The 26163-nt window shown below is 39.8% G+C and overlaps 2 protein-coding genes across 2 annotated transcripts in view; both read left to right on the top strand.

Moving 5' to 3' along the window:
- The window catches only part of LOC119410835 (sodium- and chloride-dependent GABA transporter 2-like), a 23786-nt gene extending 5870 nt beyond the window's left edge, over nt 1–17916 (top strand). The window contains exons 2-14 of the mRNA XM_037677757.1: nt 2816–2950; nt 3171–3311; nt 3419–3506; nt 3586–3718; nt 6791–6925; nt 6994–7097; nt 7287–7381; nt 15845–15957; nt 16036–16173; nt 16430–16532; nt 16782–16882; nt 17019–17189; nt 17908–17916. Coding sequence (XP_037533685.1) covers nt 2816–2950; nt 3171–3311; nt 3419–3506; nt 3586–3718; nt 6791–6925; nt 6994–7097; nt 7287–7381; nt 15845–15957; nt 16036–16173; nt 16430–16532; nt 16782–16882; nt 17019–17189; nt 17908–17916 — 1466 coding nt within the window. The remainder of the gene's footprint in view (nt 1–2815; nt 2951–3170; nt 3312–3418; nt 3507–3585; nt 3719–6790; nt 6926–6993; nt 7098–7286; nt 7382–15844; nt 15958–16035; nt 16174–16429; nt 16533–16781; nt 16883–17018; nt 17190–17907) is intronic.
- Nucleotides 17917–24198: 6282 nt separating this feature from the next.
- Nucleotides 24199–26163, top strand: part of LOC119410555 (sodium- and chloride-dependent GABA transporter 2-like) — a gene marked incomplete at its 5' end in the record, with an annotated part of 18659 nt that continues 16694 nt past the window's right edge. Inside the window, one exon of the mRNA XM_037677440.1 lies at nt 24199–24216. Coding sequence (XP_037533368.1) covers nt 24199–24216 — 18 coding nt within the window. The remainder of the gene's footprint in view (nt 24217–26163) is intronic.

Below are 26163 nucleotides of genomic sequence, written 5' to 3' on the forward strand. Positions count from 1 at the left end.
CCCGAAAACTTTCTGTGCAAGCTTTTCAGAACTGCTGGCTGAAAACAACATCCTCAGAAACTGTTGCTGATCTGGAAAAAAAAAGCTCATGGACAAATCTCAACACCTCAATGTCAAATGTAAATGTGATCATGCTTTAATTGTGCCTGCTGGTAGAGGTTTTTGATGTCTCAAATCGTGTCCTGATGGACAAGATGTGAAATATCTTTTTTTTTTTGTAATACCACTATCTACCCTCATGTTTCTCCCCCTTTTCCTATCTAAGATTATTATCTGATAAGGATAAAATGGCCGCGCTCTCCTGTAGTTGCAGCTTCGTGCACTCCACCCATCTTTCGGACGACTGTATGTACATATTCACGTTGTACCTCGGTGCAATTCCAATAAAGTTTATTCTGATTCTTCTGAAATTACCACTATTTCACTTTTGAAGTGGCTGCTGCAAAGCTAGGTTTGGATCCCTGTGTGAGATGGGGTTTCGGTTTACATGGTAAGAAGATGGTCAAGATCTAATCCTCCTCTTTCCAAATGGTGCTCATCAACTCATCTTTCCAAAGACTGAACTGAGACATTTGTTAGATTGTTGGGCATGTTTATTACTTCAAACATTTGAGAATCACCCAGGCCTAACATGTTTATCTTCAGGATACTTTATCAGCAGCCTTGAACCACAGCACACAATCACTGCCCTGGGCAGCTTTTTTGGATGAGCATAGGATGAGGTCATTCACAACATATAGTTCAATGCTACAAAGTAGGATTAGGTTACCTTGAGTCGAGCATGTGGACCATCTCCTCCAAAATTTCAGCCTGAAATGCTAATAACAGTGTAAATGCAATAAGATAACAGACAGTCATTCATATACGTACAATCTCTGATAAGTAGAGGATGTGAGACACTATGATTTAGCAGGGTGATATTTGAGGATGCCAAAACAGACCAGCGATTGGTATGGAGGTAGTACACCACTAAAGGCTCCACAAATCCCAACTCACACATTCTATTTGTCTTGAGCTTGGAACATCCTTTGGTGTGGGGTTTGTGCTTTAAAGGACTCAACTGAAGCAGTAACTGAAGGGCAAAAGCTCATTTCACTCAAAACATCTAGGATAGCTAATAGAAGTTGTATTGTTGCACCATATAGATTTCATTCTGTCCCCTCTGCAACACAACAGGCATAGAAACCATGGGAGCTGCACTGGGCATAGCTACCATGGGAACTTCAATAGGCATAGCAAACTCAGGAGACATGGGACCCTCAGAAGACATGGGATCCTCAGGAGATATGGGAACATCAGAAGACATGGGACCCTCTGGAGACAATGGAACCACTGGAGACATGGGAACCACTAGAGAATGGGAACCACTGGAGATATGGGAACCCCTGGAGACTTGGGAACCACAGGAAAGTCTGGAACCACAGGAGGTTTGGTACCCACAGGAGGTGAAGAGGAAGAATGAGCGTTATCCTCCTGGACTCTCTCAGACAAAGAGTGTGAGACATCCTCCTGGACACTCTCAGAAGAAGAGTGAGTTGTGTCCCCAAGGACCCTCACAGAGGAAGAATGAGCACTGTCCTCTTGGACCCTCTCAGAGACATGGGAAACAGGTGGCTCATCGCAGCTGACACCCAAGGAAACACAGGGAACAAGTAGGTTATTGTAGCCGACACCCACAGAGATGTAGGGAACAGGTGGGTCATCACAGCCAACACCCACAAAGACACAGGGAACAGGTGGGTCATTGCAGCCAACACCCCAGAGAAACTGGAAGGTGAGGCATTATGGCTGGCCCCCACAGAGACACTGAGAGATGGGTTCATCGACTAAGCAGGACTCAGCTTCTTTCTCTGCTGAGCAGGACTCTGCTGCTTCGAAAATGCTGGAGACCCTGGCGGCACAAGAGATACTAATAGCAGCACAGAACACACTGGCGGCGATGTAGGACATGCTGGCAGAGACACAGGAGACTCAGCGAACTGGACCTGGGTCCATTGTCAGCCCCTTGTGGTGGCATGAGCTAGGACCAAGGTCGAATCAGAGCTCATCATCGGGCTCTGGATCCTCCTCCAATGGCCACTCAAAAAACTTGAGAGGCGAGCAAGGTGGCGAAGAGGAGGAGAAAACAGGCTTGAAAGCCAGGCGGGTTCCCCGGAGCTGGTACATCCTCCTCTTTTCTTCCTCTGCTAAAAGAGGAGACAAGAGGATCTCTACCTCTGGGCTGCAGTGTCTCTGTCTCCAGGTGGGTCTGACCTGGTATCTGTTCCACCAGATGACAGACTGCTCCTCCTGCGCTCGCTCTAAAACTTCCACTTTTGTGAAACTTGAAGATGACCTCAGTCAAGACAATAAAAGTTTTTTGGGTACAAATGAATCATTTTGCCTACTTTTGTAGGAAAAAGTACAGCATGGCTCTATTCAGAATCATAACAATTTACTAAAACTACTCAATGTGTTTTGGAACAGCAATCCTGAAGGAAGGTCCATTTGAGTGCTAACAAAACCAATATGTTTTAAAGACAAGTCTTGAATAGGAGCAGTAGCTAAAGTTTAACCATTTGGAGAGGCAAAGCAGGATTGCACAATATGAAATGCCTTCCAGCAGTTATATAATTGAAACTTGCTCATCTGTATTCAATATGTGAACGCAAAAAAAAAACAACCTAAATTGTTTTTTTCAGGTAAAAATATTCACTAAATTAAAAAATGAACAAAAACAAAAAAACAAAAAAACGCCTATATCACTGTACATTACTCATGAATGTTGTGCAATGATACTGAGACAGGTACTTTTGTGTGTCATTTTTTAAATCAGGTGCATTCTTGGTGCCATATTTTGTATTTGTGGTGACTTGTGGGGTACCCCTTTTCCTGCTGGAGACAGTAGTTGGTCAGTATACCCAGGAAGGCGGCATCACATGCTGGAGGACGTTGTGCCCACTTGCAGAAGGTAACAGACTCGAGACCTTTTTGTTCAATTGTAATTATGGAAATAAAGACTTTTCTGTCATTTGGATCTAACATACATATATTTACATATTTGTTTTACCAGTAAAATTTATTAGAACAGTAAATCTTACCACATAAATGTGTTGAATGGGTGTTTTAAAAAATTAAGGATTTTTTTCCTTTTGAGATTAGTCTCTAAAATGTCAGGTCCTATTTTGCAGGTATAGGCTATGGTGGCCAGCTAATTCTTCTCTACAGTTGTATGACTTACATCATTATTCTGTCGTGGGCTTTATTCTACCTGGCATTCTCCTTCAGCACCCAACTCCCGTGGGCCAGCTGCAACAACTACTGGAACACAGGTAAAATACAACAGCATCATTGTCTAAAAACACTATGTTAAAACAGTAGACAGCTGTATAATATCTGTTAAGTCACTGTAACTCCTAACTCACCACCATTGTTTCAGATGAGTGTGTAGACTTTTCATCAGGAAATGAGACCATCCATTGGACCAACAAGACAAATTTGACTTCTGCAGCCACCGAATTCTGGGAGTATGTCAGTACTGGATGATAAATAAATATAAAACAAGACCAATTCTTAAAATATTTGGTTGTTTTTTTTCATGTGTAGACGACGGGTGCTGGCTATTTCAGGGGGTATTGAAGAGTTGGGCAATATCAGGTGGGAGGTGCTGTTGTGCCTTATTGTGATGTGGGTGGTCTGTTACTTTTGCATCTGGAAAGGTGTCAAGTCAACAGGAAAGGTATAACATAGACAACACAAAACTGTCATTTCTTCTTTTTTAAGCATTTCCATCTTCCGGGGTCGCCACAGCGAGTCATCTTTCTCCATCTCACTCTGTCCTCTTCATCTGCTGTCCTCACTCCAACTACCTCCATGTCCTCTCTAACTGCATCCATATATTTTCTCTTTGGCCTTCCTCTTTGTCTTTTTTCCTGGCAGCTGCTTTTCTAACATCCTCTTACCAATATACCCACTGCCCCTCCTCTGGACATGTCTAAATCATCTCAATCTGGCCTCTCTAACTTTATTTTCCAGTTGTTCAACCTGTGCTGTATTTCTGATGATTTAATTCCTAATGTTATCCATCCTTACCTCTCCTAAGGAGAATGTCAATATCTTCGTTTCTGCCACTTCCAGTTCTTTCTCCTGTCTTGTTGTCAATACAACTTTCTCCAGACCATACAATATAGCTGGTCTCACCACGGTCTTGTAAACTTTTCCTTTGACCTTTGCTGACACCCTTTTGTAGCAAATCACTCCTGAAACTTTTTCCATTCACTCCATCCTGCCTGGACTCTCTTTTTCACCTTTTTATCACACTTCCCATTTTCCTGGAAGGTGGACCCCAAGTACCTGAAGTCCTGCAACTTTTGACCTCTGCTTCTTGTAGCCTCACTGTTCCACCAGCCTCCCTCTCATTGGCACATGTACTCTGTCTTACTATGGCTGACTTTCATTCCAGTTCTTTCAAGTGCATACCTCCGCCACTCCAAGTTATCTTCGACCTGTTCCCTGTCTCACCAAAGATCACATCATCGTCAAACATCATAGTCCGTTGGGATTCCTGCCTGACCTCATCTGGTAGTCAGTCCATCACAGAGCAAACAATCATAGCCGATCCTTGATGCAACCCTACCTCCACCTTGAAGTTATCTGTCATTCCACTGTCCTGCTGTCCTCATACATGTCCTGTACCAGTCTAACATACGTCTCTGTCATTCCAGATTTACTCAAGCAATACCACACCTCCTACCTTGGCACCCTGTCATATGCTTTTTCTAAATCCACAAAGATACAACCTCACTAATGTCAGGATTTGGTGGACAGGAACGAACCCAGTAGTGCAGACAGGACTCAACTCGGCAGATTACAAAAATAAGTATTTTAATAGTGAATAAAGAAAAAAAATAACAGCTGACGTGGCAGCAAAACTTACATGTAAACGGAAGGCTCAGAGGGAAACTCAGGGAGGACACAGGAGAGCTCAGGGGAGACGCAGGAGAACGCAGGAGAACACAGAGACCCAACGAATACGACGCGACGAGGAACAAGACAGAACAGAAGGCTTATATACAAGGACAAGACGAGACGTGATTACAAACAGCTGTGACGAGACAAGGGTGGCACCAATTAAACTGACGAGGAAACACTAGGGAAACAGACACAAACAGAGCCAGCAAATCCTTACAACTAATCTTTCCCACTTCCTGATCCACAGTTTCTATGACCCCACCATTCTTCTCCATTCCTCAGGCATTTTCTCAGCCTCATATATGCCCTTGACTATTTGAGTCAAAAACCTCACTGCCATCTCTCCAAGACATTTCCAAACCTCCACTTATATGTCATCAGGTCCTACTGCCTTCCCCTTCTTCATTCTTTTTAGAGCTTTCCAGACTTTACCTTCACAAATCTTTCCCACTTCTTAGTCCACAGGTTCTATAACCTCTACTATTTTTTATTTTCATTCTCTTCATTCATTAGCTCTTCAAAGTACGCCTTCCATCTTCCTGTTACACTCTCCTCACTTGTTAGAACATTACCATTCCTATTTTTAACAAGCCTAACCTGCTGCACATCCTTTCCAGCCTGATCCCTCTGTCTCACCAATCAACAAAAGTCCTTCTCGCCCTCTTTAGTGTCTAGCCTCCCACACAACTCATCATATACCTTCTGATTTGCATTTGCTACCTCCCTCTTTGCTCTAGATTGCATCTCCTTGTATTCCTGTCTCCTCTCTTCAGTTCTTTCACTGTTGCATTTCATCTTGGCTAACCTTTTTCTTTAAATAGCTTCCTGCACTTCACTATCCCAACATCAGGATTTCACTGTTGCATTTCATCTTGGCTAACCTTTTTCTTTAAATAGCTTCCTGCACTTCACTATCCCAACATCAGGTTTCATCCATCCATCCATCCATTATCTTTACTCGCTTCTTCCTTTTTGGGTCACGAGGGTCATTGGTGCACATTTCCAGCAGTTAATGTGTGAGATGTGGGGTACACCCTGGACAGGTCGCAAGTCCATCACAGAGACAAATGAGAGACAAATATGTCCACATAGAGAACTGAGACAAACAACCATTCATTCTTTCACTCACACCTAATGACAATTTAGAGTTGCCAGTCAGCCTAACATGCATGTTTTTGGTTTTGATTTTTGGCTACCACCTAAAGCATTCAACAGCTTCTCTCTTAATTTTTCACAACATTCTTCTTTTCTCAGCTTCCACCATTTTGTTTTCTTCTCTGATTTTCCTCTTTTTCTCTTCTTCACAACAACAGTCATTCTACACACAACCATCTGATGCTGTCTGGTCACACTTTCCCCTGCCACAACCTTACAGTCCCCAATCTCCCTCAGGTTTCCTCTTTTACACAGAATGTAGTCTACCTGCATACTCTTTTATCCACTCTTATAGGTCACTCTATGTTCCTCCCTCCTTTGGAAATAAGTGTTGATTACTACCATTTCCATTCTCTTGGCAAAATCACCACCTGTCCTTCCTGGTTTATTTCCTTGACATAATACCTACACATCACTTCCTCATCCCATCTGTTTCCTTCACCAACATGTCCTTTCAGGTCTTCTCCGATCACCACTCTTTCTCCTTGACATCACCACTGACAAAGTTTAGCATCAGACCTTTTACTTCCAGGCACATCACCCTATCTGACACTCTTTTCACCTGTACTACATTCCCACCTCTACTTCATTCTCACCTTTATTACATTTCCACTTCAACTATATTCAAAACAGTCACTTACAAAATCTATATTTTGGGTGGTTACTGTGTTTTTACTTTCTCTAGGTGGTGTATTTTACTGCCACCTTTCCCTATGTGATGCTAATAATACTTTTGATTCGAGGACTCTGTCTACCTGGTGCTTTTGAAGGAGTAGTGTTTTATCTTCTGCCCAATCCATCACGACTTACAGACCCTCAGGTAAGATTTTATTAATGTAACAGCAGAGTGCAGGTTGAATGGGCTTACCACTGCTGTTGTTGGGACAGGTGTGGATGGAAGCTGGTGCTCAGATTTTCTTCTCATACAGTGTTGGTGTGGGTTCCCTTACTGTGCTAGGCAGCTACAACACATACAACAACAACTGCTACAGGTAACTGTCAGCGTTTTAGTCTAAATTTCTGTTTCAGGCATTAATTAAATTCTGATACTTTTCCATACAAATTTACCAAACCAAAAAACTTATAAGGGCATTAGAAATGCATTCAACACATTCTAAAAATTTAAATAGTTCATATGTTATGTTTTTCAGAGACTGCCTGTGGCTGTGTTTGCTGAACAGTGGTACCAGTATTGTAGCTGGGTTTGCAGTCTTCTCTGTGCTGGGATTCATGGCTCATGAGCAAGGTGTTCCCATTGCAGAAGTGGCAGAATCAGGTATTGTTCAGATATGGTAAAAAACATGGAAATACATTTGGCTGGACTTATGGGTAAATGGTTTCAGAATTCTTTCAAACACCTTATTCCTTCTACGTTGGGGTTGAGGTTTTGCCGCAAGAGTAAGAGTTAAGTATCTTGGTGTCTTATTTGTGTATAATTCCATGACTATGAAAGAGATGGGTCAAAAACAGGGCATTGTTGCTCTAGTCTGCTGTGGTAAAGAAGGTGCTAAGCTGAAAGACAAAACTCTGAAGATATTGCTTCTTCTCTATTACAACATTCACCTATGCCCATAAGACATGGATCATGGCCAAAAGATTGAGATGCAGGATAAAAGCAGACGCGAGCTTCCTCAGTTCAGGTGGTTGGACTTAACCTTAGAGCCTTAGAAAAGGGAAGCTTCTGTATATAGACTACACCAGCTTACTCCATTATTCCAACTGGCGGTTTCACTTCACGTCAAATTTGGATCCTCTGCCAGAAATCTGGTAGCTTGAGGGTTCTGTGCAGTATCTTAGCTCTTCCTAGGACTGTGCTCTTCTTGACAGAGATCTTAGAGGTTGTTCCTGTTGGAGACACTCTTCCAGTTTAAAAGTCAAAGCAGTGTGTGCTCCATTGACCACTTAGAGTCTATTGATGCCATGATTCTCTATTTCTTCTTTCAGCCCTTGGTATTTTTATTATTAACCTTTATTTAATCAGGTAAATTCTATTGAGATCACAGATATATTTTGTAAGGAGGCCTGGGCCTGAAGGCAATCTAACATGAATGTTTTTGGACTATGGGAGGAAACTGGAGTACTCTGAGAAATCTCATGCGGACACAAGAAAAACATAGAAATTCCACACAGAAAGACTCCAGGTCCAAGTGGGAGATTGAACCGAAGACCTTCTTTCTAAAGCTTCTCATGCTCCTTTATCCTAATGTTAGTCACTTGGGATTGCTTCATCTATCACCACTGCCTTCTTCTATAGCTAGTCAACAAACATAATGTCTGTTTGGTTAGCCATCACCTGTTTGTAAGTCTTAGTCCTGCTATTCTCCACCACCTTTGGTGGCATCTCCAACTTTTACTGTGGGATCTCTAGTCAATACTTGGCACATATTTATTATCACATTCTATGTATGCTTTGTCTGCCTGAATCTTACATCCTGCTATTACATCCTGCTTATTATAATAATTTTTTCTTCTTTCTGCACCCTTTTAATTCAATGTTTTTTTTTTTTTTTGGATGATTTTTTTTTGTTTCTTTTAAATGAATGAATAAATTAATAAATTATGTGTTGAACTGTCTTAGGAGCATCTTTGCACAGTCAACCTTGGGTCTTGTCTAGTATGGTAGACCCCAGACTATTGCTCTTGTGCTGAGGGTCTGTTCTTGTGCTGCCATGATTAGGGCCTCTGTGCTAACTTTCAGTCCAGCCCTCTCTAGTCACTGGTAGAATTTGTTGATATCTGCCACTCCTTCAGCTACAGGCTTATCTTTCCATGATGGCTCCCCTTGTTCCTCCTCTTCCACATTGGGTTTCCGCTACTGCCTGAGACATTCACTTATCAATTAATGATTGGGGAATTTCCTCCTGATGCACTCTAGGATCTTAGTTGTTTTATTCTATATAACAAAAAAGGTTAAATCATGTCATCTGGCCCAGTTTCTTTAAGTGACAAATGTTTTGTCCCCCATCTGGAGGACTTTGCCAGTCTGTGGCCTGCCTGATGATTGTTTTAGGTGGGTGCGCTCTGTTTGCATGTGTTAAAAGCCTACTTCTGAGATTCCAACAGGAGGTTGGCTTGAACTACAGCAATGAAGGCTACTTATGGGACAGATCTTGTTGGCAGGTCGCAAACTGACTAAGTCCTCTGGATGGGGGACGAAACGTTTCTCACTTAAAGAAAGTGGTCCAGATAACATGATTTAACCTTTTTTATCTACCTGGATGATTGAGCTTACAAAACTTTTTACAAATTATTCTGTATAGTGGCTCAGACACTCTGCCTGTCCTCTGCATTCCTCTTTTCTTATAGTGTATGGTTTCAGGGCACTGGACTTGTGGTGAAACCCTCCATACATTGTGAGCAGCTTTCAAGTTGTGATGTCAGTTGCTTCTGTCTCCTCCTTTGCATAGCCTATTATAATTCATTTCAATTCAATTCAATTCAGTTTATTTATATAGCGTTGCCAAATCACAACAAAGTTGTCTCAGGGCACTTTACAAAAACATTCACATACATAAAAGCCAATTAGTAAAGTTCTCTATCTAAGGAGTCTCCCATCCTGAGCAAGCACAGTGGCAACAGTGGAAAGGAAAAACTCCCTTTTAAAAGGAAGAAACCTCCAGCAGAACCAGGCTCAGGACTAGCAGCCATCTGCTTTGAACAGCTGGTTGGGAGAACAGGAAGGAGAGACAGACAAACATAGAATGGTAGGTCCAGATATAGGTCCAGGTGTATCTGAAAGACAAAAAAAAAAACACATGTTAAGGATAGAAAAAATAATTACAAATACAAAACAGGTTGAGCAGAGTGAGTAAAGACAGTTGCAGAGTGAAAATTGTGGTCAGCTTGTCCTCCAGCAGTCTAAGCCTATAGCAGCAAAACTAAGGGACAGTTCAGGAGACACAAGCCGATCCTAACTATAGGATTTAGCAAAAAGGAAAGTCTTAAGCCTAGATTGAACTTTTTTTGGATTTTCTACCTGGATTATTGAGCATGCATCAGGAGATCTTAAGCCTAGTTTTAAAACTGGATTATGTGTCAGCCTCACGGACAGAGATTGGAAGTTGGTTCCACAAGAGAGGAGCCTGATAACTGAAAGATCTGCCTCCCATTCTGTTTTTGTAAATTCTAGGAACCACAATTAAACCTGCAGTCTGAGAGCGAAGTGCTCTGTTAGGAAAATATGGAACAATAAGATCTGTAATATAAGATGGAGCCAGGTTGTTGAGAGCTTTTGTAGGTTAAAAGTAAGATTTTGAATTATATTCTGGATTTGACAGAGAGCCAGACGATAAAACTGGAGAAATATGATCTCTCTTACTAACTCCAGTTAAGACTCTGGCAGCAGCATATTGGAATAACTGAAGACGTTTTATGGAAGTATTTGGACACCCAGATAATAAACTATTGCAATATTCCAGTCTAGATTTGACAAATGCATGAAACAGTTTTTCTGCATCATTTTTATATAAGATGTTTCTAATTTTAGTAATATTACACAGGTGGAAGAAGGCAGTTCTAGTAACGTTTTTAATGTGGGGGATAAAAGACATGTCCTGATCAAAAATAACACCAAGATTTTTAACATTAGAGCTGAAGGACAGATTAATGCCATCTAAGGAGGGAGAAAGACTGAAAAATTCATTCCTAAAGTGCTCAGGTCCAAAAATAAAAACCTCAGTCTTGTCTGTGTTCAAAAGGAGAAAATTAAGGGTCATCCATGTTTTTATGTCTTTAAGACATGTTTGTAATCTAAGTAGCTGATTGGATTCATTGGGTTTAATGGACAAATATAATTGTGTGTCATCAGCATAACAATGAAAATTTATCCCATGCTGTTTAATAATTTTACCTAATGGAAGCATATATAAAGTAAAGAGTATTGACCCAAGCACTGAGCCCTGAGGAACTCCATGACTAACTTTGGTGTATGAAGAAGATTTATTATTTACATTTACAAACTGGAATCTATCAGATATATGTGATTTAAACCATTTTAGAGCTGTTCTTGTAATCCCAATATACCATCTGGGTATCTGATGTCTCGCACTGCATATTGCTTGGACTTTGTTCTTGATGTTCAGCTGTTTCTTCAGGATCTGCCTTGATCTCTGTAAGTAATTAGCTGTGACAGACTTTCTTGCAACCTCATGATGATTACCGTTTCACATGTGATGTGAATGACAATAAAATTGACTTGAACTTGATTTGCTTGTGGGATTCCAAGGTATTTGTAGCTGTCCAGGATATCTGCAATGTTGCCTTGTGGTGATTTATGGATTACTGAGCATGGACTTTGGTGTTTTGAACCAGTTTGACATGACTGTCGATGAGGGAGAGGGTGGGTACCGGAGTAGAGGGTGTGCTCCAGAGGACATTTTAGCACCAACATAACTGGGTTTTTTTTTTTCACTTTGGAATAGGCTGTTGGTGGAGAATCAGTTTTGTTTGATGTTTCCTCAGACTGATAAAGCCCTTCTGGTAGTTCAACCCCTTCAGTTGTCATCACCTTGCCTCTCCTGCATACCATTCAACCTAATTTATCCAGTCCAAATGGCATTCCAATGTCATTGCTGTATATCCTGGCGAGGTCTATCAATGAGGCAAACCTTTCTGTTGTTCGTATAGCTGGATTATTTTTCTTTGTGTTGCCTTGATTTTAGTTTCCGTCGTCCTTCTCCACGATGGACAATGCTCCACATTCATTCATTCAACCATTATTTATACAGGTTAGTCTCACTGAGCCTCGAGGACTCATTTACAAGGGAGACCTGTTTTAAGCAAAGAACACAGATGAGGAACCCACAACAATTGACAGCCATGTAAAATGAAAAGTAAATAGAAGAAATGTAAAAAAAAAAAAAACTAAACAAAAACAGCTACATTATAAAGCATGAAGTTAACGTGAGCATATTACTCCTTGCTTTAATTCTAGTAATGGCATATTTGCAAAAGAAATTACCCAAAACCTGAAAAGAGAAAACTGCTAAAACCATCTTTATTTTTTGTATGTATAACAAACAACAAAATTCAGTTTTGTGTTAATGCTCAGTCAGGTCATCTCTATCTGGATGACTTCTTCAGTCTTAGGAGTCCCAAGTAAACTGGTGCTTGGTGGAGAAACAGTTTACTTGGGACTCCTCAGACTGACAAAGCCCTCTGGATAAAGGGCAAAACGTCTCTACAAAAAAGAAACTGTCCAGATGACCTGACTAAGCATTATTGGATTTAGTACCTGGATGACTGAGCATGAACTTTGATGTCTATGCCATAGATCAGAACCAGGTCAAGAGTGTGATGATGAGAACGAGTAGATGTGCGGACATTTTGGGTAAAACCAATTGACTCTGTTAAATTATTAAAGGCTATGCTTAAGCTATCACTTTCAACATCTACATGAATATTAAAATCACCCATTATTATGACTTTATCAGTATTTAGTAGTAAGTCAGTTAAGAATTCTGAGAATTCAGACAAAAACAGAGTAAGCACCTGGTGGACGATATATAACAACTAATAAAACTGGCTTTTCTGATTTCCATTTAAGACTGAGGGAAAGCGCATAACTAATAACTGCTTTAGCATTAATAAATAATCCTGACTGAAAAATAGAAGCTACTCCTCATCTCGGCCCGTTGTTCTAGGAACATGGAAGTTTAAATATTTAACAGGAGTAGATTCCTTTATACTAAAAAAAAATCATCCTGTTTTAGCCAGGTTTCTGTCAAACAGAATAAATCAATATGATGATCAGTTATCAGTTCATTAACCAACAGGGATTTATAGGGAAGGGATCTGATGTTCAATAATCCACATTTAACGATTTTATTATTTTGTTCTGGTAGAGTAACTGTGCTTATTTTAATAAGATTTTTATGGTTTATATTTTTAGAGCTGATTTTTGGTTTATTTAATTTGAGCCTTGGGCGAGTTGACACTGTTTCAATGGGGGTTTGGGTGGGTAACAGAGGAGAAGCAGCAGAGAGGTGTGTAAGACTCCAACTCTGCTTCCTGGACTGGACCCTATGTTGTCAATAATTTGGAGGACTAAAAAAAATCTGCCAAATTTCTAAAAAGAAGAGTGGCTCCATCCAAAGTGGGGTGGATGCCATCTCTCCACATCAGACGAGGGTTTCCCCCAAAAAGCACTCCAGTTATTTATGTACCCCACATCCTTATCTTTACAATCTACATAGGTAATGTAGGTCAGAGCATCCCTGAGGCATCCTTACATTTCTATGCTGATGACACAGTTGTTTATTGTCAAGCTAAAACAGCTGCTAAGGTTTTCCAGCTTTTGCAATCTGCCTTTGATATAATCCGGTCAGACTTGTACCATCTCACACTTGTTCTAAATGCTGATAAAACCAAAGGGATGCTTTATTCAAACAGGAAGTCAATCCCAGCAGTTCTTCCTCTGATTTTATCCTCAAACGGTGTTCCTATTGAGTTTGTCGATTCCTATAAATATTTGCGTATTTTGGTCGACTCGCGTATCTCTTTTAAGCTTCACGTGGAAAACCTAGTAAGGAAACTGAAAGTTAAACTGGGTTTCTTTTTCAGAAATAGATCCTGCCTAACTCTGAATGCTAGGAAACGCCTTGTAACTGTGACTCTCCTTCCCTCCATTGACTACTGTGACATTATCTACATGAATGCTCCTACAAGCACCCTGCAGATGTTGGATGTTGCCTATCACAGTGCATTAAGATTCATAACTGGCTGTAACGACCATACCCATCATTGCACCTTGTATTCACTGGTTAACTGGACATCATTAACTTCACGGAGACTCTCCCACTGCTACTTTTTTAAACTTTAAATCACTTCTTGGTCTGCGGCCTTCATGCATCTCCTCGTACATGTCTCTGCGTCAGTGCAGCTACAACGTACACTCCCAGGACATTATTACATGCAGTGTTCCCTGAATGAGAACTGAACTAGGCAAAAGGGTCTTCTCCTACTTCGCTCCTGTTTCCTGGAATATCTTGCAAAAAGATCTGAAGCTCTCGACCTTTACTTCTCTAAGTGGCTTTAAACAGCTGTTAAGTTCCTGGCAAAAATTAATGCAGACATGTTCCTGTTTTTAGTTTTCTACACCACCTTATAATCTAGCTGTTTTTGTTGTTGTTGTTGCTACTTTTCCTTTTGACTGTCCTTTTGGTTGCTATTTTGTTTTGATTTGTAAAAAAAAGGGTGTCATTACTGTCGACGTGAATAACAATCTTACTGTATTTAGCTTTAGCCTTAGTCAGCAGTTTCAGATAAGATTCAATGTTGCCCGCTCTGACCCCCCGGAATGCATTTTACTATGTTCACTGGAGTCCCTAAAGTCACGTTTCGGACTATGGAGCTGCCAATAACCAGGGTCTGTTTCTCAGTGGGTGTTTCACTGAGCAAGGAAAATCGATTTGAAACGTGAACGGGTCAGTGATGAACTAGGGGCTTAGCCTTAGCACTACACTCTTTGTTAAGAAATCAGGTTTTTCTTGTCAATGAGACCCCGAAACTCAATGGGATTAACCTGTCTAAATACAGGTTGAATGAATGAAAACTACACTTGCTCTGTACTGTCACCCAGCCAGCCTGGGATCCCGGCTGCTTGGGGTCTGCTGAAGGACCACTAACGGGGGCTAGTCTCTGTGGTTCCACGCTGTCTAAGGGGACCTGGCTAGCTAATGGTTTCTCTATAGCGTGGAGCTGAGCTTCCAGTTCAGACAGCCTCTCCTCCAAAGCTACCATACGATTACATTTGTTACATGTATTATTACGACTAAAAGAGGTACAGGAATAACTAAACATCTGACACATGCAGCAAGTGACAACAGAGGAAGTTTGGAGAGAAGCAGTAGCATGCTAAGCTAACACTAGCAAGAGCTAGCAGATCCCAATTCACCAATAAAACTGAGAAGTGTTAAAAGATATAAGGTGTTTCAAGCACTATCCAACAGTTGAAAAACAACTGTACTGAGGGTGTTTGTGTATTAGAATGAAAAACTGTGCAAAAGATAGATAAATCCAGAAAACAAAAGACTACTTGAGCAAACAAATTATTTGAGCTACCAACAGAGAAAACAGGAAGTGACACAATACATCTCACCACGAACATTCAATGTCAGGAACAGCCAGAAGAAAACTTGTCCAAATCAGCCGTGAGCCTTTAGAGGAATGTGTACTGTCCAAACATCCTTCCATAGGCTCTCAATTCTATGGTTGTATTCATTCATTGTAGGCTTTATCTTATAGACAAGTGAGCCAAGGATCACAGTCACTGTGGTGTACACCAGCTCAGTGGTGTCAGTGATATAATTTACAAAGCTGCATACTCATCTTCTGTCAGACTTTCAGAAGGTACAGTCTATTTTTTAACCGCATACACCTAAGGTAACATGGGGAGTGGTGGTGCAGAGGTAAGAGAAGATGGGCATGTGATTGGAAAAAAGTCGCAGGTTCAACTCCCGGTACAGTCAACATCAAAATGTGGGTGGCAAAAGTGAAGCACCTACACCTGCCTCCACCCTAATTTGCCCCATTCTCAGCTCCTGAGCAAAGCCCTTAACCCCCACCATTTGCTCCCAAAAACAGGTCTCTCTTGAAAATGAGTTAATGTGACTCAATACTTGCGTAAATAAGGGGTAAATGAAATAAAAAAATGGTTAAGGCAGATCAAGATAGATGTTTAGTTTGATTAGTTCAATAAGTTCTATCTTTTCTTATCTTAAAAGGTGATGTTATTTTCCAGGTCCAGGTTTGGCGTTCATTGCATACCCTCAGGCTGTAGCCATGATGCCCTTTCCCCAACTGTGGTCCGTCTTCTTCTTTGTCATGCTTATTCTCCTGGGACTGGATACACAAGTAAAACAGAACTGGACTGACTCTTTTTTTCTGATGAATGCACTCAGATTTGGAAATGTACTTCTGCTTTGTGTGCAGTTTGTGGCCATGGAGGTGGTGATGACATCCATCATAGATATGTTCCCAAGAGTTATGCGCAGGGCAGGACGGCGGGAGTGGTTCCTCCTCATTTTCTGCCTAATTTGCTTCTTTTCTCAGCTCTTCATGATCACCGAAGTCAGTTTTTATTCATCTATTAGTGTTTCTTCATTTATGCACAAATATTGTTAGGCTGCCTTCAGGCCTTCCTTGCAAAAGAGATATGTGATCTCAATGGGATTTGCCTGGATAAATAAAGGTTAATTGAAGAGTATTTTCAATTTTCTCTTTTTATTGGTTTGTATTGTGATGAACCAAATACAAACAGTGGTTCAGATTTACTTCCATCAACTTAAAAAGAATAAACAATAAACTTTTATTTTGTCTCCTGAAGGGTGGAATGTACGTGTTTCAGTTATTTGACTACTACGCATGTAATGGAACCTGCATCCTCTTTCTCAGTGTGTTTGAAACTCTAGCGTTGGGATGGGTATTTGGTGGGTATAATGTTATTCAATAAAATGTGTCTTTAATATCTGTAACCTATATCTTAATATATAAAAGAGCAACTTGATGACATAACCTTAAATAACATAATGAATATTACTTTTGTTCATTTCAGCAGAGTTATATATATCTGACCAGGGTAACTTATCCAGAATTTTGTGAAATTACCTTGTAATTAAACCATCTTTAGGACAAGATACAATCTAATCATTATGTAATCCAACCTTCTCTCAATTTAGGGGCAGAGAGGTTGTACAACATCATAAAAGATATGACTGGTGTTCATCTGAACCCACTCTTCAAGATCTGCTGGCTCTATCTCACTCCGCTGGTCTCACTGGTGAGACATCTGTCTGTTACTGTATCAAGATAATGGCACTGCTCCAGAATTCAGATAGAAAGTGTGCGATGTTGTATTTGTACTTGAGTTTTAGTCTGAATCCAACCATTTAATCCATTTCCTTTATTTGTTTCAGGGATCTTTCATATGTTCTTTAGTTGAATACCAGCCTCTGACCTTCAATCGTTGGTATGTGTATCCATCCTGGGCATATGTGCTGGGATGGGTTCTGGCTCTCTCCTCCATCCTGCTTGTTCCTGGATGGGCGTTTTACAAACTGTGCACTGGAACTGGGACCCTCAGTCAGGTGGGGTGGTTTAATATTTGCTTGTTGTAATTACAGATTTATTAAATGACTCTGTATCTTACATAAAAATATAACAATCAAAACATAATAACCAAGAAGTTTATAAACAATAGTGTAAGGGGAAACAATGTCCTTTCTCCTCTTCCCCCGCCTGGGTTGTTTGCTCAGAAGGAACACACTCTTATGTCAAAATAAAACAACATCTTTATTTTTACAGACTTCAAAATGCTTGAACAAGAGAGAATTGTGTATATATATTACCTGACAACAAGGGCCCCCCGAACAATACAATTTTGCTGTATATCACCTCTGTTCCCACATTTATAGACTCTGTTTATCCACCCCGTGACACATCCTGTTTTCAATGTCTATCCAATCAAACACCTTACAGAATCTCTGAAGTCCTTGTCCAATCAATCAGGCCCACATTAGCTGTCATCTTTTTCCACTAAGTACGTGACACATTATAAGCACCAACCTACATAATCTCACAAAGACTGTGAGACTCTGATTATCCCCTTGGTAATTATTACATTATCAAATCTTAGATTGCTCTACTAAAGTCATTCTGACCTATTAAGTTGCTCTTTGACTCATTATTAATTATTTTATAATCCTCACACATACGTAAATTATGTGAACTATAATTTGATGTTACAGTTGATCTTAGTTAAATGAACAAAAACTTTTGAAGTTGATGTTTTGTTTCTCATTAAAGGACTTATAAGGAACTATTTTACTGACATCAGATAGTGTCATGGTTGATTTTAAAGTTAGCAGTCACCAAAAATATATTATTTATCAGTTTATGTTAGTTTACACATCTGACAGATATTTTAGCCGTCTTTATATGATCTATTTTCCATAATTCATAATTAAACCTTCTACTCAACAGCCCATCATGTTATTTTCCACAATTTATCATCAAAGGTTATTTTATTCCTAACAGTAAATATAAAACATGTTCAAGTTTAAGACCTTGTATTTTTTGAGGACTGCATATCACCCGTCTGCCTTTCATGTCAAAGTTATAGACAATTTAATTAAACTTGTCAGAATCTAGTAACTAAATTTATAGATACAGACAAGATATTTCTTAGTATCTATCAATTTACTAACAGCCATTCCTTGTGTTGGCTAAGAGATATTAGCTGTGGTGGCCATCTTTAATTAAATTAATCCCAAAATGTAAATAGTTGTAGATGTACAACCAATCGTTACTATCTGATAAATTTATTAAAAATGTCTATTGGTTCAATAAATATTTTGCTAACAAACTGATATATGAAGACACACACAGGCAAAACATTTTCATTTACCTTCTAGTTGCACCTGACAAATGCAGTAATCTAAATAATCATGCAGTGCAGATTCTATATTTTTCATTAAAAACAACTTAAATGTTTGCTTGAATTTTTATTATCCCACTTCTAATCATAAAATTATGGCCTGCATGTGTTAAAAAAATAAATAAAAAATGTAAACACAAGATGTGGAATTTGAGTCTGAGCAATAAAAAAAAAAGTAAGTAATTTACCACTTACCACTTGTTTTCTTTAATGAGGAATTCTAAGTAGATCTTATGGGTGGTGAAAAAAATCAGAAACACATTTGTTTTTGTTTGTAATCTCATTTAATAATTTATTTTTGTGCGGTCAGTTACTGTGTATTTTTCCTGACAAAGCTTGAAAATCTGTCAATTTTTTAGTTGCAGCTACTTCACGGTTCGTTTTTTGCAGATTTACTATATTGCGGATTTTCAAAGTAAGATTGGACATGACACAATTGGCTGATTGATGGAAGAGCCATGGATTGTTTATTTAAAATAAATTATGTTAAATGATTTCGCACCCGAGACTGCACGGTGGCGCAACTGGTAGAGCTGCTGCCTCTCAGCGAGCAGGTCCCTGGTTCAAATCCCGGTCCAGGGGCCTTTCTGGGTGGAGTTTGCATGTTCTCTCTGTGCATGCGTGGGTTTTCTCTGGGTACTCTGGTTTCCTCCCACAGACCAAAAACATGCACGTTAGACTGATTGGTAACTCTAAATTGTCCCTAGGTGTGAGTGAGAGAGTGAATGGTTGTTTGTCTCTATGTGTCCCTGTGATGGACTTGCGACCAGGGTGTACCCTGCCCCTCGCACAGTGATTGCTGGACATGGGCACCGGCGACCCCCGTGACCCAAATTGGAAGAAGCGGGTAAAGAAAATGGATGGATGGATGGTTTTTGCACCTGTGTGCAGCATACATGTGCACGGGGAAGCTCCCTCCTGCAGCCTGTCATGATCTCTGTTCTCTGCCATGCACACATTTCTCCTGCTGCATCGGCTTTTTGAAGGGTTAACCCTTTGCTGTCCAGTTGCACTAATCAACTTTTGTCTTCCATCTTAAAATTCAAAGTATGTCACATCGTAAAATTGTCAAAATCACAAAATATATGTGTTAAAAGTTCTTTTTAATTATTTTAAAACTTTTATGTTCAGTTGTTGCAGTGTAATTGATCAAGAAGTACATTTCTGCTCCGTGCTGCAGAGCTGTGTCAATGGTTAACCCTTTGATGCCCTGCTGTGCTTCTCCACTACAATTTAAATTTAAATACTGTAATATTTTAAATAAACAATCCATGCTGCATGGATTGGTTATTTAAAATTATACACTATTTTAAATTATTTTAATTTATTTAAGGAGGGAGATTGGAAGTAACAGGTGATGAGTGTGATTACAGCCTGGCACATGTCATGTAACAATTAACCCAGATGTAAATAGGTTTTGAAAATGAAAATGGATTTATTGTTTATTCAACCTTTATTTATATAGGTTGAGTCACGAGGACACATTTACAAGAGAAAATGGTTTTAGACAGACAACATATTAAGTACAGACAACAATAAACTACAGTAAAATGCAATTAAAATAAAAGTAGTGTTATAAAACAATCAAATCAAGGTGCCTTATAAAACAAGGTAAAATACCAAAAACAAGAACACATTTGCTTTTATGTTTTTATTGACCTTATCTAATGTTTAAAATCCCCTAAAGAATTTAAGGTGGACAGCTTCAGTTCTTGTTGCAAGGTGTTCGAGGTTACAGGAGCAGAGTAAGAAAATTACTTTTTTCCAAGTTCATTCTGCACTGAGGTGCAATGAGAGGTCAATTGCAGGTAATGATGGCCTGAGAACGCATGTCGTAACTGCACTGACGACGTGACATGTGGGAGGAGATATAAGAAGGTAGCAGAACAAGGAGTGATTTATAGATGAAAATGAACCGGTGCGAGAGCCTACGTGTGTCATAAACTGTGTTTTTTGGGGCTGAACCCAATGGTGCAGGCAGGACTCAGAGACCAAGTGGTAAAATAAGAAGTACTTTAATAATGCAAAATAAATGAGCTGACGTGGCAGCTGAACTCACATTAATAGGAGACAGGTAGAAATCTCAGAAACAAAAGGGATTCAGGAATCTTCACCAGACGATTCCCGGACAACGAATAACACAAAGACTCAGACTTATATACACAGGCTAAACGAGACACAACTGCAAATACCTGGACAGGAGATGCAGGTGACACAGATAAGGATAATAATAGAATGGGACACCAGGGAGTGCAGGGACAGGAACCAGCCACCAGAGGGTGCCATCCTGGCATTGTGTAGTTAATGATAACCAACTGACCAACGAGAACAGAGGGCAGTAAGAGGTATGGTAGTTACAACCAGTTATGAATCTTAGTGTGTCATGGTAGACATCATCCAACATCTGCAAGGAGCTGGCAGAAGCATTCATGTAAATAATGTCTCCATAATCAATGGCCGGTAGGAAAGTAGCAGCTACAAGGCGTTTTCTGACATTCAGACTTAAGCAAGATCTTTGTCTGAAAAAGAAACCCAGTTTTAATTTCAGTTTCTTTATCAAGTTTTCAATGTGCGGTTTAAAAGAAAGGTGCAATAGTGCATCAACCAAAATATCCAAGTATTTGTAAGAATCTACAAACTCAATAGGAACCCCATACATGGATGAAATAAGAAGAAAAACTGCTGGCACCATCTTTCTGTTTGAAAACAACATTCCTTTGGTTTTGTCAGCATTTAGCACCAGTTTGAGATGAAATATGTTTGACTGAATGATGTCAAATGCAGATTGTAGAAGCTGGAAAATCTTGGCAACTGTGCTAGTTTGACAACAATTGTAGCGTCAGCATAGAGATGCAAGGATGCGTCAGGAATGTTTTGACCTATATTACTTAACTAAATTGTAAAAAGAGTTGATCCTAATACTGAGCCCTGTGGCACACCATTAGTGACTGTTAGGGAGCTAGATGAAGTACTGTTATGTCCAACACATTGCCTCTGACCTGAAAGATAGTTTGAAAACCAACAAACAATGTGATATGAGAAACCAATATCTGAGAGTTTATGGCATTAGATGTCATGATCTACAGTATCAAAGGCTTTGGACAGGTCTAAGTAAAGTTCAGCACAGTATTATTTTATTTTTCAATTAAACCTTTATTTAACCAGCTAACACAAACATTGAGATCAAGACCTGAAATGTGACCTCGCCAAGAAAAGGCAGCAGCGCACGTTATAAAAACAAGACAAGTAACAAGATACAGAAAAGGACTTAGAAATGTATAAAAACATACAATACAACAGTAAAGGGCAATATTTGTAATAATAAAAATGTAAAACAATGGCAATTTAAGATTTGAAACACGGGCACTATTGACAAGACATCCTTTGTTGGTTTTTAAAAGTGTGCAGAAAGCACTCAGTGTAACAAGATCTTACAGTTTTAATTCAGCTTGCAAGGCATTCCAATCTGAGGGGGCAGAAAAGCTAAAATCTTGACTTTTTCTGTTCACACACGAAGAAAAATGTCAATGTCAAATAAAAATGTCAGTTATGATTTAAGAAACACATTTGAACAAAACAAGGGTATTTTAATAGTACTGATTACCATCAGTTATGATTTACAAATGTAACTTTTACCAAAAGTTATCAACCAACTAAATAAAAGTCAAAAACTGTTCAAATGTTGTTGTTTTTTATAAAACTCTGTAAACAAAATTACACAATCTTAAATATCAAATTAAGTAGGAAGAAAAGTAAACGTTATAACCCTTTTAAACATAAATAATCAAAAGCAAAGCTTTTAGCCTTAAACCTAAATCAATCAAAACTTAAAACAAGGCTTCTGTCAAGGAAGACTTCAGAGCCTGCCTTCAGAAACTTACACAATCGTTCTAATAATGGACACACAAAGATAAACCTCAAAACCAAACATTTGGTCAGAAACTTTAAGACCTGGCTATGAAGTTAGGTTATATTTCAAATCAATACCATCAAAGCCAAAGTCAATTTTTTAACACTAAAGACACCCATAGAAAATGGTGAGCTGAGGTCACAGCTGTCCTGATTGACAGGAGAGATGGGCTTAAATAGATGAGCCTCTTGTGGTTGGAGGAGCAGGAGACAAATAATCCAACCAGGATGCAGAGGGATGTCCACTGGGAGGAGTCAGGAGAGGCCAGCCAATCCCAGATGTTACTGCACAGCTGGGCCAGCAAATCAACCTGCAACTGTACAGTTTCATGCAAACCAAAGGCCTCAGGCCATAACAGATCAGGGCTGGCTGGAGGCATAAGCATCATAAGCGGCTGCTTAGGCCCCCCCCAAGTGGAACTTTTTTTAAAGTAATGAATTTTATGTGATTCTTGTTAGAAAGCCCACATTGTTTATATGTGATTAGTTTGCTTGCTGAGCTAAGTTCTGTTTGACTGTAGCTTGTTTTCTTTCTGAAATTCATCTCCGTTTTTGAATGCACCATGGCTGTTCTGACGCACTGTTCTGTGTAAAGTTCGCTGCTGCGTGCAGTAAAGTCTTTTTCTCTCCCAACACAGATATAGTTTTGTTTTTGAGCATCTGTTGTTGGCTTCCTGGTTTTTTGCTGTGTGTAGATGACAGAAAGTGAGCCTATGTTATATCATTTAGTCTGGATGTTAACATCATATTAATTTACATTTTAGTCATGCAGAAATTAAGTTGCATGTAGTGTGTTGTTAAAGCTAATAAGCCAAGTCATGTTCTCTGTGGGGCAGCACAGTGGCACAACTGGTAGAGCTGCTGCCTCTCAGCGAGCAGGTCCCTGGTTCAAATCCCGGTCCGGGGGCCTTTCTGGGTGGAGTTTGCATGTTCTCTCCGTGCATGCGTGGGTTTTCTCCGGGTACTCCGGTTCCCTCCCACAGACCAAAAACATGCACGTTAGGCTGATTGGTAACTCTAAATTGTCCCTAGGTGTGAGTGAGAGAGTGAATGGTTGTTTGTCTCGTTTGTCTCTATGTGTCCCTGTGATGGACTTGCGACCCGTCCAGGGTGTACCCCGCCCCTCGCACAGTGATTGCTGGACATGGGCACCGGCGACCCCCGTGACCCAAAATGGAATAAACGGGTAAAGAAAATGGATGGATGGATGGATGGATGTTCTCTGTGTGCCTCATGTGAGATGTTTGTTTACTTTATATAATATGTATAGTATACTTTAGATTGCTTATGTTGTTTGCTGGATGATTGATCTTAGTTACAACCCTTTTTATATTGCTTTTTTTATTGAATATAGTCCTTTACCACCTTATTATCACAATATGTTTGTCTTGCCTATAGTAACAAGTTAATTAGTTTTTTTGTATTGTTATTTCAGAAACACAACAAATAATTCAACTTTCCGCTCTAAACTAGTTAATTTCCTGGAGAACACGAAACCCTCTGCTTTTTAATTCTATTACACACTTCAAAGTTTATGCTCAATAATCCATGTAAAGTAATCCAACAGTGTTCAGTCAGGTCATCTGGACGCTTGCTTTTTTTTGTCTCTCAACAACAACAAAAAAAAGGAACTGTCCAGATGAGCTGACTGAATATTGTTAGATCTATTACAGACAATTGCATTCTAAAGTTGTGATTTTTTTTTTTACAATAATAAATATAAATAAATAATAAACAAATAATAAATAAATAAATACATAAATATATATATATATATATATATATATATATATATATTATAATATATAAATATATTATCTGTATCTGTATCACAGAGCAGACAGCGTCCCCACTAGCTCAGGAGCCAGGCAGAAGGAGAAATCCCACACAAAACAGGCTCTAGAGCAATGTGGATATCATAACTGGGCCTTCCTGAAAGCAGAGAAGAAACCCAAACAGGACTCCAGTCAGCCAACAGGTGAAAAGGAGGAACCCAGACCCAGACCAGTGGTCATTCCATATGTTGAGGGAGTATCAGAGAAACTGAGACGTTTATTTTCTAAACATAACGTCCCAGTGGCTTTTAAACCCCAAAATACATTACGGCAAAGACTGGTTCATCCCAAAGATCCAGTCCCCCGGCATAAACAGAGCAATGTTGTGTATGCTGTTCAGTGTCAGGAGGGCTGTGATCAGTCTTACATCGGGGAAACTAAACAGCCACTGGCCAAAAGGATGGACCAGCACAGAAAAGCAACATCATCAGGCCAGGACTCTGCGGTCTACACTCATCTCCAGGCCAGCGGTCACTCTTTCAGGGATGAAGATGTGCACATCCTGGACAGAGAGGAACGATGGTTTGAGAGAGGAGTAAAGGAGGCCATCTTTGTGAAAAGAAACCGTCCATCGTTAAACAGGGGTGGAGGCCTCCGTGTTCAACTGTCCCCCTCTTACAATGCTGTGATTGCTAGTATCACTCAGCCCTCTGTGACTAGTAAACAGCCATCAGTGTGCTAATGATCCATTGTTAGGCTGATGGTCCTTCTTGAGCATGTGATCAGCTGGTTTTGGTTGTCAGCAGCAAAACTAGTTGATCCACTCTGAGACGGTGCTATTTAAGAGACTGAGCTAAATACAGCACCTCAGACTGAGGAAGTCTCTTGGATGAGAGACGAAACGTTTCTACATTTTTTGTTGTTTTACTTTGTTTTGGGTTTTTTTGAATGTCCAGAGGACCAGATTTAACTTTTTTAGAATGAAGAGGAATGCACAGATTCAGAAGATGAAGGACTTTGAGTCTGTTATGACTTACCATTGATGATACACAATACTAGAGGAGACAAAGAGCAGTCAGAACCAGTCAGTGCTGATCTGGATTTCAATTTGAAGATCAAGCTGCTCAAGAGAAACAGGAAACTGAAATTGAAGAGATTCGACCTGACATAGTTGTACACTCGGACTCACAAGAGATCAGCAACCCAAAGACTGATGTTCCAGCAACAAGGACTTTAGACCCAGACACTGAATCTCAAGATGACTTACAGACTGATGAGTCTATACGGCCTAACAGACTTAGGAAAGCTCCAGCAAGACTGACCTATGACACACCAGGTACTCCTAGTATTGTTTACCCTACAGTGAAATATGTTTCTTGTTTTTACAAATGGATTACCCCAGCCCCCCTTTGGCAACCTAGCTTACTATAAATTTATCGGATGGAAATGCCAAGTCATGAGGGCATACCTTTTTTTGTGTGTGTGTGGAGGGAGAGTGTAATAACCAGATTATATTTACAGTCAGAATGTTTTTTTGTTGTTGTTATTGGAAAAATACATTTAATTTTATTGTAATGCACTGAGGTATTAAATGTGTTTTATTTTGTAATATGTTGGATAAATATATTATTTCAGAGTTCTTGTTGTAAAAAATCCTCCATCTGGATTAACGGGAAGTGAAAAAAAGTGCGGGTGGGGGGAGGCAGGTAATGGACAGAAAAGGAACATGCACAGAGAGACCGTTGGCAGTTGAGAAAAAAACTTTGAAATGTGCTGGACGCTAAGTTTATCCGGCTTGGACCTCAGTTTCATGCTCAGAAGACTGTGGAGGAGTCCGTGGTCAAACTGGACGCTGGGATCAGACCTGAGCTGCCGCCTTTGTGCCGAGCGAGAGGAGGACGAGTGACGTCGGGATCAGAGCTGAGCTGCAGCCATCGTGCC

Source organism: Nematolebias whitei, chromosome 6 (assembly GCF_014905685.2).
Source record: "Nematolebias whitei isolate Nwh7 chromosome 6, NemWhi1, whole genome shotgun sequence".
Taxonomy (NCBI): Eukaryota; Metazoa; Chordata; class Actinopteri; order Cyprinodontiformes; family Rivulidae; genus Nematolebias; species Nematolebias whitei.